Source organism: Neolamprologus brichardi, chromosome 11, assembly GCF_056152115.1.
Source record: "Neolamprologus brichardi isolate AB-2024 chromosome 11, ASM5615211v1, whole genome shotgun sequence".
In the NCBI taxonomy this organism is placed as follows: domain Eukaryota; kingdom Metazoa; phylum Chordata; class Actinopteri; order Cichliformes; family Cichlidae; genus Neolamprologus; species Neolamprologus brichardi.
Genome location: NC_142114.1, coordinates 30,375,213 through 30,389,054, shown reverse-complemented (window position 1 = coordinate 30,389,054; position 13,842 = coordinate 30,375,213). Strand labels below are relative to the sequence as shown.

General features: G+C 40.8%; 1 protein-coding gene across 1 annotated transcript; it reads left to right on the top strand.

Annotated features, from left to right (window-relative positions):
- The first annotated feature begins 2,438 nt into the window (after positions 1-2,438).
- On the top strand, positions 2,439-10,491 carry LOC118455931 (B-cell receptor CD22-like). The gene is made up of 6 exons (XM_087847867.1): positions 2,439-2,545; positions 4,069-4,443; positions 4,531-4,791; positions 9,146-9,230; positions 9,971-10,008; positions 10,244-10,491. Exons 1-6 carry the CDS (start codon positions 2,494-2,496, stop codon positions 10,249-10,251), a joined length of 819 nt encoding a protein of 272 aa, XP_087703993.1. The 5' UTR covers positions 2,439-2,493; the 3' UTR covers positions 10,252-10,491.
- The last annotated feature ends 3,351 nt before the right edge of the window (positions 10,492-13,842 follow it).

Sequence of the window (13,842 nt, the reverse complement as noted above, 5' to 3'; positions counted from 1 at the left end):
CTTAAAAGCACTTCCTGTCTGCATTCACACACATTCAGTCGTCCACGCAGACGCCACATATGCAGAAATGGAAATGAATAACCGGCTTGTCGCTACCCTGTCATGGCTGCCAGAGCTGTACGAGTCCACTTTTTTATACCAGCGCTGGCTCAGTGAGATTAGCAACACATTAAGACTTCCTCAGATGTTTTGCAGCTTGATTGCAGAACGTCAGAGGAGGAAGTTGTTCTCCTGTTATTTTCAGGTGTTATTTAGTCTATTTTTAAATGATGCGAAAGCTTTACGAGCCTGCGGTGGTCTCAGTTTCACCGTTAGAGCCGCCTCACTCTTAAAAACATGAAGCTGTGGCGTCACGATGGGCCTTTGGACATCTTCTACGTACAGTCTGTGTTTCAGTGTCACGACTTCTGTTTTAGAAAATGTTTTGTTTGTTATGAACATATTACTTTATTAAAAATAACTTTCATTTTTCTTCTATGTTAATTGAAATAAAAATAAAGTTTTTTTTAATTCGTCTGTTTTTTGTTGTTGTTTGTTGTAAAAAAAGTTTTTATGAAAAATTTTAAGATTTTCTTTAAATTTCTCGAGGGTTCCTGTTTGCTCTTGATAAACAAACAAGAGAAAACATCGACTATATTAATATTTTAATCTGCTCTGACGTCTGTTTAATCATCCCTCACAAATCCCTTTAGTGTAGGACAAAGTTGTGAAACATTAGATGATGGCACGAGCTTCTGAGAATGAGTGTTACAGTTTTAACTCAACAGATGAAGGAAGTTTCTGTTTTCCCTGAAACAAGCAGACAGGACGTGATGTCAGACTCTGCCTGCAGGGACTGAAACGTGTTTGAGACTAAACCTGTCGTAAGAACAACAAAACATGAACAGAATGATTAGAATAAAAAAAACGTGTAAAACTAAAATCTCGACTGTTTTTAATTCGACAAACAGGAAGCTGAATTTGAGCAACACGCTGGACGTCTGTCAGAAATGAATCAATCATAAAGTTTAACCACTAAAACTATCGAAATTTAAAAATTCATGACAACAATAATCAGATTTTAGCTTTAAAATGTAATTTTCATTAAAGAGCTTCTGGATACTATTAATTTAACCTTTACATAAATAGAAAAAGAAAAAAACTAAAGAATGAAAAATAAAATCATGACGGAGACGCTGAAAATGAAACTGAAGAAGTAACAGCGACGACTTCATCCACACATCTGTGTGTTCAAATACAAAAAAGCTCCTCTGCACAGAATCCTCGGTGCAGTTTAGATGAGAGAAAATCTACCGATCATAAGCAGAGATGGGCAGTAACGCATTACTGTAATCTGATTACTTTTTTCAAGTAACGAGTAAAGTAAGGGATTACTATTGCAAAAACGGTAATTAGATTACTGTTACTTTCCCGTAGGAACGCTGCGTTACTGCGTTACTAAAACCGTGATTTTTTGCGAGAATGTCTCATGACAGTGACGTAAGCGAGTGCGACGTTCGTGACAACAGCTGTGTGCAGATCAACAATGGATCATATATCGAGTGCAGAGAGAGTATGAGCGTGCAGCGTTTAAAGCGTGGAAGTACTGACCTTACTTTGAGTTTATTCCATAAAAAATGACAAAAACATTAGTGTCCGTTGTGCGTGGGAAGAAAACTTCTTTTTACAGTAAAAAACCCTAAACTTCCAAACAAGCACCGAGTAGCTACGACGTAATGGGAAACTCAGAGAAACTCGCGGATTCTTCCACTGACCGCTGCACACCTGCACCAGGGTAACCCTCCGCCTACCCCACTCCTGCTTTACAGGTGAAAATAGAGCAACAGGACCACTAGTCTTTGACTTTATTTATTTTCTGCTGTGTTTTACTTAATTAGTTACTGATTACTTTTTCTCAAGTAACTTGACCAACAGTGATCATAACAAACTTTATTTTGATGCAGTCAAGGCAAAAAAAAAAAAAGAGATAAAGATGTTGAACGAACTAAAAATAATATATTATGCTTTAACACTTTTCATTGGATAAACGTTAATTACAGCTCTGACCATGTTTAACGATTGGTGCTGACACATGAAACCAACATCTGGAGCTTCTGCACATCTGGGACACTTCCTAGATTGTTAGCGATGAACTACTGAAACACGTTCTTCTGTCTTTGTGTCCACACTTGTTTTCAATGTTCAGCAGAGATTTCATGCAAATGATGAAACAGAACTTTGAATAAAACAAGAAACAAAGATTTTTACACAACGTTCTCGTTCTCTTTGTTGCATCTTGCAAATCTAATGAATATGAAACCCTCCTCCTGCAGCTCCGAGTGCTTTGGTCTCTGAGTTTCTGCAAACTGTTTCTATTTTTTAAATGAATCACGTGGTTATCAGGAAGTGATGATAAAAGAAACGACAGATTCACAGAGACAACTCAGTCTTCAGCCTCATTTCATCATCCAGCTCTTCTCTGCTCGCTCCTCAGAGCCACAGCAGAAACTAAGGATGGCAGTTTGGGACAAAAACCTTCTGTGGAGCTTCATGTTCCTGCTGGCAGGTAAGACGGACGTCTTATTTTGATCCTGTTTTAGTGGCGATCAGTGAAAACAGGGTTCAGAGTTTTCCTTTGACTTGCTGCTGCTGCTGCTCTGCATCCGAATCCTGTTTAAAGCCACAAAAGCAGAAACCATGTGTCAGAGATGTGAGTGTGAATGTAGAAGATCAATAAGTGATCGAGCAGCTTCAGAGGTGGATGTGATCATTGTAGCCACCTTAAAGCTGCTGAGGGGAAATAAAAAGGAGAAGTTATTTTATGTAACTTTTTGTTTTCACACAAACATTTTGTAGCAGACTCTTTATTTCTGACTGACGTCACATTTACTTGATTTCATTATTGGCACTTATTTAATTTTTTATTTGCTCATGGATCTTCTCGTACCTCCTTCCTGAGATCGGTGCTCGTGAACAGTCAGGCAGTTATTTGAGGAAGTTGTTGGGTGGACACTCGAGTTCCTTCGTTCTTCTTTTTTTCCGGCCAGCTTTGCTGTGACGTCTTCCTGCTTATCAGATGTGTTTCTGCCTTCATCTCTACAGTTTGTCTTATTTAGCATCGTATCAAAAACTCTTATTAGAAAGTAAGGAACTGCTGTTGTTTGTGTACTGGTGTCTAAAACTGGTTTTATGGACTTTAAATTGTGGGTATTTTTGTTTTTCGAAACATCCTGTTTCAGTTTAATCCTTGTTTTCAATAAATTGCATGTTCAAAAAATGTTTTGTTTCACTCTCATTTCTCCTCGTTTCATGTTGAAGCTCGACCTGGAACCTTGTTAAGATCCAACCATGCAAAACATGATTTTTTGCCATTTTTCAAGTGATCTTAATCTTCTGATCTGGACTGTACGAAGCCTCAAATATCACAGTCGCCCTCTGAACCCTGAAAAGCTCTGCAGTGACGCATCCAGTGGGATGTCAGGCAAATCAAACCCCCTACAGTCATAATTTAAGCTCCTCCCCCTTTTCTTCTATTGGCTGCTCAGGTCAGGTGGACGCTCAGTTGATTTGTGGCTGAAACATAAACAGCTGTTTGTTGCTGTTATGAGGTGACGGTCCTGTGGTGAAGGTTTGGTTCAGGGAAGGATCGTGGGCGTGGTTTAAAATATGTGCTTCATCACTGCAATAACAAACAAACATGTGACGTTATGTAGCTGCTTTTTTGTTAAAGGATACTCCTGCTTTGTTCTAATTTGATATATTTCTACATAAAAGTAGTCACTGTGACCTTGAGGTTAAAGACAAGGCGTTTGCTAACTCATCAGTACCTGTCAGTACCTTTTTTGTTCCTGTCAGTATAACAGCAGACACTACAGTATGGAAGCCTGTTTCCGCCACTAAAAAAACCCACAACAAAACAAGAAAAACAAATATCCATAATTTGAAATTTTGAGAAAAGTAACTCGAAATTTGGAGTTATGTTCATAAAAAAGTTGTGTTGATAGTTTGTGTGCAACCATAACAACTACCCAGAATACCCTGCCATGATTCTTTGTTTAATCTGACCAGCTTTGTATATTTCATACTCAGGTGCTGTGGGTCAAACTGTGATCTATCCTTTCACGTCTACCTGTGCTGTCAGAGGATCCACTGTCACCCTCCCCTGCACCTTCACACCTCTGAAGTCTTTCAGTGATGGTCGGAGAGAAGTTCCTCTAAAGATCGTCAGAGTGCGCTGGTGTAAGAACCATCCACTCTGTCATGGCATCGTTCCGTCTGTGTATGACAGTGACTCAGCAAACAACGATCCTCGTTATCAATATCTGGGAGACATGAAGACAAACTGCACTTTACAGATCAGAGATGTTCAGCAGGAAGACAACGCAAGCTTTCGCTTCAGGATGGAAGCTGATCATCGTGAAGGACATTTTACTAACCAGGAAGGAGTGACTGTCAGAGTTGTTGGTGAGAACAAAAAATCTTTATTCTGCAAATAATCATTCATCATTAAGAATTAATAAGTGTGAAGTAATATAAACACTTTGATTTTAGATTCGACCAGAATGAGAATAATCAGCTCCAGTGAAGATAAAAAGTTGAGCAGAGGTGAAACCGTCACACTGCTCTGTGCTTCAGTCTGCACTTTCCACCAACTGGAGGTCACCTGGTTCAAAGATGGCCACGCCCTCTCAGACACTGGCCCCTCCCTCCGTCTCAGCTCTCTGACTGCAGAGGATTCTGGGAACTACACCTGTGCTCTGAAGAACGTGAAGACTCTCTCTGAGCCGCACAGCCTGCAGGTGGAGACTCGAGGTTTGTTCAGTTTTCCAAAACCTTTTTTAGAATTTTAAGACGTCATCAAACTGAGAACAAACTCTACAGAGATGTGGGAGCGATCTCCGGCCACAATTTCAAACTGAAAAAAGAAGCTTTGAAAAGTTAGAGGATGCTTAAAATTAAATTGTTAAATTTAGCAAAACTGAAACAAAGACGGGTAAAGTGTTTTGATAGGATGAACCTCAAATTTGAATTTGATTCTGTTTTTAGGTTTCAAGTAACTTTAAATGATAAACTTTGCTTTTTGTAAACGATGTTCTAAAAAATGATTACACACAAATTATTTAAATGCTGACACTTCTTCCACAGAGTCGCCTCAGAGCTGTGACTTTATGAGCTACGTGGTGTTTGGCAGGAAGGAACCTCAAATACAAACAGTGATAATAATAATAATAATCATCATTTTTGCAAAGATTCAAGTTTTGTTTTAACATGCCAAAGCATTATGAGCCTCCAAAACTTATTGAGACTTTTGCGAAACCCTAAAAAAAATCACTTTTTCCCCCAAACACAGACTTTCAGACACAAAAGGTGAAACATCTGAAGAATTCAAATGACTTGAATACAAATGAAAATGTATTTGTTGAGTCCTGCCATGGTTTGTATGTTTCAGCAATGTTAGCCTGTTTTTTGTAAAACAAAATAAAAACAAACCAACAAACACGAAAACACCAGACATCATGATACAGACTTATAATTTGCACCGATGTTTTTTCGAAATTCTATACACGAAAAGTGAGCGCGAGAGCCCTCGGTGCGCCTGCTCGCTGCTGAAGTCAAAGTAAACTTTATAATCTCCGCTACATACAGTCCAGTTTATAGAGAGACGAGACGACGAGGCTCCAGTTACAGCAGTGCAAGTAAACAAACAATATATATAAGAAGAGTAAGAAAATAAATATACACTTTAGGACTCGGGGTAAAGGGATCAATAACAATTTAAAATTTACAGTTTGATGATTTAAAGTCTCACACAAGCCGTCGAAAGGGGAGGGGGGGCTGCTGCTTCCAAATAGAGCACATTTCATTTATAATGTTGTAAATCCAAGCTCATTATGTATTCATGATTTGAATCCTGGGTTGTGTGAAATCTCAGAAATAAACCCTAGACAAAGTGAATCTGTGAACTAAGGTGTAGGTGTGTTAGATCATGTTGTGGTGATCCTCGAGTTGAGGGATTTGTGTTCATACTGGAGTGCAAAATTAAAACCAATGGAAGATGGACAAGAAAAGTTCAAAGTCATCAGGTCCTCAGTTTAGAAAAAAGAGAAAAGAAGAGGAAGAGAAACAAAAGATGCAGGTAAGCAGATGTGTGATTGGATAATGGCAGGTCATCCTGAAACAATCAGAATCAGAATACTTTATTAATCTCTGAGGAAATTATGTGAGTTACAGTTGCTCCAAGAAGAAATGGTAAAAATAGCAACAGTAACAGACAAAACTCCAAACAATACATTATGTTACAGATTTTAATATTAATTAGTCATTGTTGATTGTTGATTTGTCCTGTTCTCATTGTATGACGAATTATGATGGCTGTTTGGGAGCCGTTTACATACTATGCATACTCTCTCTCTCTTCATGTGTGTGTGTACAACAGTTTTATGTTAATGTACAATCCTTAATATGTTTTGTGTGTGTGTGTGTGTTTGTCGGGGGGGGGGGGGTTCAACCAGGGCGCCAAACAGGCTAGGACCGCCACGGACTGGACGGACTTAAGCACAGACAGAGTTCTTTGCACACAAACGAAGACAGTTTATTTACAATATGGAAGACCTCAGAGGGGCTGATGGTGCGATATGGCAGCCTCGCTTCTGTCAGTCTGCCCCAGGGCAGCTGTGGCTACAACCGTAGCTGCCTCCACCAGTGTGTGAATGTGAGAGTGAATGAATAGTGGCATTGTAAAGACACTATTTCGGGGTCCCGAAAAGCGCTATATAAATCCAATCCATTATTATTATTATTATTACATATGTACAGTGAGTTGGGTGGGGCTCCAGGGAGAAGGGGGTAATCCACACACACGCTTCCACTTCAACTCAGTCACGGCTACAGTTCCTCCACGCACACTCACTCCTCTTCAGCCGCAATCGCTCCAAAACGCCACTCACACTGCCACACACGATAGGTCCGTAATCTGGTCCAGGAAGACCAGAGGATATCTACATACAGGAAACAGTAGTTAGTACCACAGGTGAATGCACACAGGGAGCTCTTTAAAGAAGCCGAGAGCACAAACTCAGGAGAGCTGCTCTGCGCAACTGCCTTAGATAGTAGCAGGGGAATCAGCCAGAACAGCAGCAGGTGGTGACGATCACACAGGTGTGTGGGCCAAGAGCAGGAGCCCGTAACAAGCTCCGCCCAGGCAGAGAAGTGAGGGAGAGGGAAAGAAAGAAAACAAAACCTCTCTGTGAGGCAGCCAGAGAGACACGGGGACCATGACTTTCTTTCTTTCTTTGGCTCTCGGAGGAGGCGGACGCACTTTTTCTCCTCTCCCTTATCTTCCCTGATTATGTCCTTGTCTAGTCTCGTGGTTTTTTTGTATTTTCCCTGGAACATTCTCTCACAGTCTGTTCTCTAAAACCTAAAAGAGGAATTATGGATTGAATCAACTGGTCCCTGAATGCAATTGACACCCCTTAACGAGAAGTTTGGGCTTGGGTGAGCCTGAGTGCTGAAGATATCTACCTATTTGGAACCATGGTAACAGGGTTCTGGCGGATCGGAGCTGGCTTGGCCCTGACTTATCGAAGAATTAAGAAAGCGGAACCGGCTGTTCAAACCCCCACAAGGCTGCCCGCTGGGATTGGAACGATGGGAGAGGCGTGAGTTTCTCAAAATGGGCTCATTGAGTCAGCACGGATAAGATCTTGGAGAGGCTACGGCTGCTGTGAATACTCAGAATAAGATCTCTGACTGCAGACTGGATACATCTCGGAAGGGCTAGCCCGGAATAACATCTCTGGGCGCAAAATTGGATGACATCTCGGGGAGGCACACTGCCGTGAGTTCTCTGAAATCGGCTCCTTGAGCACAAGAAATGACAACATCACAGAACGCAAGTATGGCGAAGCTCGCGGCTCTCCAACGGGAGATTAAGAGACCAGTGTTGGACTGTAGAACTGCTTTGAAATTCATATGAGCTGTTCGCACTAAAGTAAAAAAATAACATCACTTCATGTGGATACCCTCTCGGCGCCAGCTACAAGGCCGGAGCTGAACAAAACTCCCTGATAACGACTGTGTTTAGTCTGTTCCTTCCCATTCCATGCAAGGCCACCTGGGTTGGCTGGAAGACTGTTTACTTAGCCTGGCAGGGCGAAGGACACTGTCTCAGCTGAACTCTGGACACACACACACATACATATACTGATACTGATAAGCACTCACCGACGCATCACCCTCCCTAACCCGGATCCAACGTCACCTCCAACGCTTACCTCCCCTCTGATGTGGACATTGGGTCAGTTGGAGGCGCAGTCGAAAGATTGCAGCGGTCCCAGATCAGATGTACACACTGGAACTCTTTCCCATGTTGCTTGTCTGTGTTTATTGTGTTATGGTGTGTTGATATCTGTGCATTCCTGTATTATCCTTCTGTGTTACACATTTCAATGTTTTTTTCCTCGCTACCTAGCCTGACCTGTCTCCCCAATGTGATGTTTGTGTATTGTATGTACGGTCGGCAAGGTCTGTCATCTCGGTTGTGGGCAAAAGACCTGCAACTGACAAATAAAGGCTATCTCATCATCTCATCTCATCATCTCATGACACAGTCGCCTCTATTTGTGTCCGAGTGGATGAATTCTTTCATCACTAGTTTTTATGTTTAGTCAATAAAGTTACAACATGAGAGTAAAACGTTTTTCTTTTTTTCTTTTTTTTAAGCAAAACACCACCTCAACAGCACCCAGTGACATTCTGTGAAAACTAAAGTTAATAGAAACATGATCAGGTCACTTCACTGACAGCACAAACTCATCACTCATGATAAATTATATGCAGGATGAAAACTGACTTAAATATTTAAATACGTAAAAACAGGTTGTTAAGTACATGTTTTAAAGCTATGTTTCTATCAGAGCTTTCTCATTTCCAACCCGTAACATACCGACAGTTTGTCACAACCGGATGTCAGAGTAACACAAAAGGTCCTTGTGAGACGCTTTATTGGCTCTGCGGCTTTCTACTTCAGCCCTGACCCTAACCTTAGACATGACCTTACATTTATAGAGTCATTCCAGCCCGCTCTCCTGCCTCAGAGCGCGTAACATACCAACAGTTTGTGACATGAGAACGTGTTGATTTCTACATGTTTCTGTTTTCACAGCTGGTGGTAACCTTCCTCCAATACCTGGTGTGGTGTTTGTTGTCCTGCTGGCTGTGATCGCGCTCGTACTCTTCATCATCGAAAGGTACAAATCAGTCTGAGTTCCTCTTCAGCAGCTGAAGGTGGCTGTGCTGAACCTGAGCTATATTACATTTTAGTGATTTTACTTGTGTTCATGTAAAGTACACGTATGTAACATTACATCACGTGTGTAACAGTAAAGCTTTCTCTGCCAACACAAAGATCTTTCCTGCTGAAGAGACGGACAGCTGAGCTTTGGTTCAGCAGCCTGTGTGAGTGTTAGTTTAAAGCCCACAGCACAGGTGGAGGTCTGACGTCAGGAAACACAGGAAGGACTAACTGTCCTGAAACGATCTGAAGTACAGATGTGAAATCAGCCTCGTGTATATATGTGCGTTGACTCGTCTGCCCTGAACCTCCCGCAGCTCCCTCACCTAAACAGAGCATTTCCTGCTGTTTCTTACATGATAAAACACACGTGCGAAAAATATCTCAATTCCATCGTCACATCTGTGAAAACAAGTTTACATCAAATCATTTTTCATACTCAGATCTTACAAATACACAGTAACACCCAACACACAAGCTTACAGTTAAGAAAACTTCACTTTCTCAGTTTGTGGGTTTGTTTAACTGCTGATTCTGACTGTTTATTTTTTAAACACATAATGATTTTGTTAAATATGTTCACAGCGTATTATGAATAATCTTAACCCTTACTTGCATGTTCTCCTTTTTTATCCACATGTTTGTTGTCTTTGTAGTTTTTGATATTTGATTGTAAAATCAGTCATATTGTTACAGGAAGCTGCGAGCAGCAGAGGATCAGAGCGCTGCTGAAGGTGAGTTACTGATGGGAGGAACTGTGTTTACTACACTTTACCTCTTTTATTGAGGATAATGGGATAGATTAAGATATATTTATAATGTGATGACTTGTTAAGTGGGCTAAGTGGGGTGAGATGACGTCTAATGGGAGAAAGAAGAAGAGATCAGTGATTCCTTTACAGAGCGAACTAACAGCCATCTTTCTGTGTTTGTCCTCGTCACTGTTTCCACGTCTGTCTGTGGTTTCAGCGTCCTGATAACGTCTACAAGAACAACATGACCAACAGGAAACTACAGTCGGCTACACCTGAGTCCAGCTCACGCAGAAATAGAATAGAATAGAATAGAATAGGTCTTTATTGTCATTGTACATGTACAATGAAACGATATGTGGCTGAGTGTGCAAGAGTAAAAAATAAATATCTAAATAGTAAAGACAGCAGGAAGTGGGGGTCTTTCCCCACTCCCTTGCTATCAGTGGAAAAAGAGACAAAAGACTCCCCCCCCCCCCCCCCCACTCCTCTGTGTGTGGATGCTTCCCTCCACCTTCCTGAGATACCATCTGTTAGCAGTAAGTGTGAGAGACGTGCTAAGGCTACGTCCACACTGGCACGGATACATTTGAAAACGTCGTTTTAGTCTGAAAACGCTCTGCGTCCACACCATCGTTTTCAGTCGTTTCCACAGAGTTATCACAGAGGCTACGTCCACACGTACACGGGTATTTTTGAAAATGCAGATTTTTCTATGCGTTTGCACCTTTTCGTCCACGTGTAAACGGCTTTTTTGGTTAATGAAAACGGAGATTTTTAAAAACTCAGTTTTTGCGTTTACGTGTGGACGAGGAAAACGCAGAAAACGCAGCATCAAAGGCGTGCGCCACGTTAATGTTTTGGTAAAATGAATTTCTACAATGAAAATACTGTTATTGTTAATTTTGCTCTCTGCGTTATTTAAATACTTACAAACACACACAGTTACTGTCCCTCTACACAGAGGACTCAGTCCTGCTTTTATCTTTAGAGAAAAAGAAGAAAAAAAAGGAATAAACAGCAAACAGAAGAGATGTTTACAGTCTAGAGGAATATAGACAAAAATACGAGAAAGGCAGCCAATGGAGACACAAGTGTTTGACATCAGTGCAAAGACAGAGTCTGTGTGAGTGTCCTGTGGGATGAGGGTCCCTCAGACCATGGCTCAGATTGGTGAGGTGGGTGGGCAGGATGGGGTGTGGGGGGAAGGAGCTGTTAGTGAGTCTGGAGGTGTCAAACAGTTGGTGGGCGGTGTTTGAGGGTTCGGCTGTGAGGGCCCTGGTTTACCTGAGACAGGAGGATCTGACGATGGACTCTGGGGGGACAAAGTTGGTTGGACAGATTGAGGCCAGTTGGTCAGGAAGTGTCTGATCCAGGAGCTGGGGGGTCTAAAGGCGTTCCAGTTTGGTGGTGAGGCTGTCTGAGATGATGGCGTTGAACGCTGAGCCGTAGTCACCTCTCACTGTCGACCACAGAACCAAACACAGAGACCAGAGGAGCTGCAGGAAGTTTTCTTTTATTTGCCTCCAAATAAAAGAAAATATCTTTGTATAAAATCGTGTTTATATTAACGTGAATAATTCAGACATGATCGTGTTAGAAATATTAACTGGTGAGAAAGCCTGAGTGTGGTTTTGTGGCCTCACACTCTTTATAAGGGAAATAAGTATTGCATTAATTGTCATTAGTTACTTTGTTGCTGTGTTAAATGTGGTGTTGTGTAATGAAATGAATGAATAATTCTGTTATGGTTTCCTATCTCGAGTTAAGAAGCATCCATATCGACCACCTGACTTCTCATTTTCATCTGCTCCGAGTTCTGATTGAGGAAGATTTAGTTGTGCAACATTTGAGCTTGAGAGTGGAAGCTGCTGGAAAGCAACAACGCCACAGTTTCACCACTCGAGACGCAGCAGAGGAAGTTTCCTTCATCCTGTTGTTTCACACAGCACACGATGAAAGACGGCAGCTTGTGTTTACAGTGAGAGACTGATTGTTGAACTGTCGATCGGTAAAAAATCAAACGTTTAAACACGTTTACTTTCATTTCTACATCGTAAAATTAATCCAAAATAAAATAAGATGGGATTGTGTCACTAAATTAATGAAATAAAGACTAAAATAAAGTCTGGTCTTTTAATTTATCATTTTGAGGATGTGGCCTGATGACATATAAAGTGTGAAAATGTGTTTCCAGGGAAGTTACTCTAACAAAGCGGCCTTCTCAGATTTGCAGAAACAAATAAAAATAAAACTCCAACAACTGATAAACTGATGCAACAACAAACGACCCGACATTATTATGAGGGGGTTGATATCAGACAGGACAGCTGGTGTGTTCAGTTGTGTGCACAAGTGTGTTTAGGCGTTCATGCAGTTGTTGATGATGACAGCTTTGTAAACCTGCAGCAGATTTGTCTCTGGAACTGTTTGTTCTCAGTGTTTTTCAACCAGAAACATCAGCAGCCAACAAGGTGATCTGTGCTTCACCATATGTGAGCTATGCAGTCCAGTTCGTGGCCTTTAGCCTGGGAAAATGATCATTATCAAGTCCATCTCTAGTCGTCTCATATTTCAGAAAGCTGTGCGATATTTATTAAGTTTATTTATTATTTATGACTTGTCCCAGGCTTAATGTTTAGCTTTTCTTCACCTATTTATGTGTTGTTGTTGTTATTATTATTAGCATTATTAAAATAATAATTATTTAATTGAAACGAAATACCTATGAAAGCTCCAGTAACTCAAAAATCCTTCTTTTGTTGTTATCTGTTTTTCAGGAAGATGGAGAAGGTTGATGATGCCGTCGTCTACTCTTCAATAGTGAAAAGATGATACACACACACACACACACAGATATAGATAGATAGATGTAGTTGAGGATGCACACACTCAAGCTTTGAAGCTGATCCTTCCACCGTCTCGTCAGTGCTAACTTGAAAAGCTCTGAAGGCTGATCTGTGTTATGCTGTTGTAAAGCTTTAAAGCTCACTGTGAACACTTGCTTACACGTGAATTTCTTCTCATCACTGCTTTGAGCAACTCTAATGTATTTCTCTGTTTGTAGATGAAGAAGCAAAGTTTTCCGTGTTTCGATTAAAAAACATCTGAAATGCCTTTTCTTTACTACTAAACATTTTACTGAACAGGGCAGCTTCCTTTGCATTCATGGGTGGTGTTATGATGATTGAACAGCTTCACCTACTGGAAATAAAACTGAACACCGCTGCCCTGTGCGTGGAAACAACTTGCACAGATTCAGGCCTGTGGGCTCTACATACTCTGAGCTCCACTTACAAACATCAAATGCACAATGAATATTTTCTGAAACACATACTGACGAGTGGCTGTGTTTAACTTTTACACTTCCTCACACTGTCCTTTCCTAATATGCACATATACACAGGTTTCTGCATCGCAGTTTTGGCCAAAATATTTGGAAATGACTCAACAGTTACTACGTTATTACAGAGCTAGAAGAATGCTATATTGATGGGGACGAATATAAAAATCATTAGTTGTACAATACTTCCAAAATTGTTGAACATTCATTAATACAGAGACACAGTCTTATGAATAAGAGCAGCCTGTGAAAAAATAAGCACGTCGAAACTACATAAGAATTAAGAGCCCAGGCAGAAACCATAAAATGCACATTTCAGTGAGCAGTGTTGGGGAGTAACGGAATACATGTACCGCCGTTACGTATTTAAAATACAAAATATGAGTAACTGTATTCCGTTACAGTTACCGTTTAAAAAGGTGGTATTTAGAATACAGTTACTTTGTTGAAATAAATGGATTACACGGCGGTAC

What these genes read in the sequence shown, in the direction of transcription:
- LOC118455931 (XM_087847867.1), top strand. Translation starts at nt 2,494, where the DNA reads ATGGCAGTTTGGGACAAAAACCTTCTGTGGAGCTTCATGTTCCTGCTG. An exon ending in CTTCATGTTCCTGCTGGCAG is followed by an intron (nt 2,546 to 4,068) that starts GTAAGACGGACG and finishes TTTCATACTCAG; the next exon opens with GTGCTGTGGGTCAAACTGTG. An exon ending in GTACTCTTCATCATCGAAAG is followed by an intron (nt 9,231 to 9,970) that starts GTACAAATCAGT and finishes ATATTGTTACAG; the next exon opens with GAAGCTGCGAGCAGCAGAGG.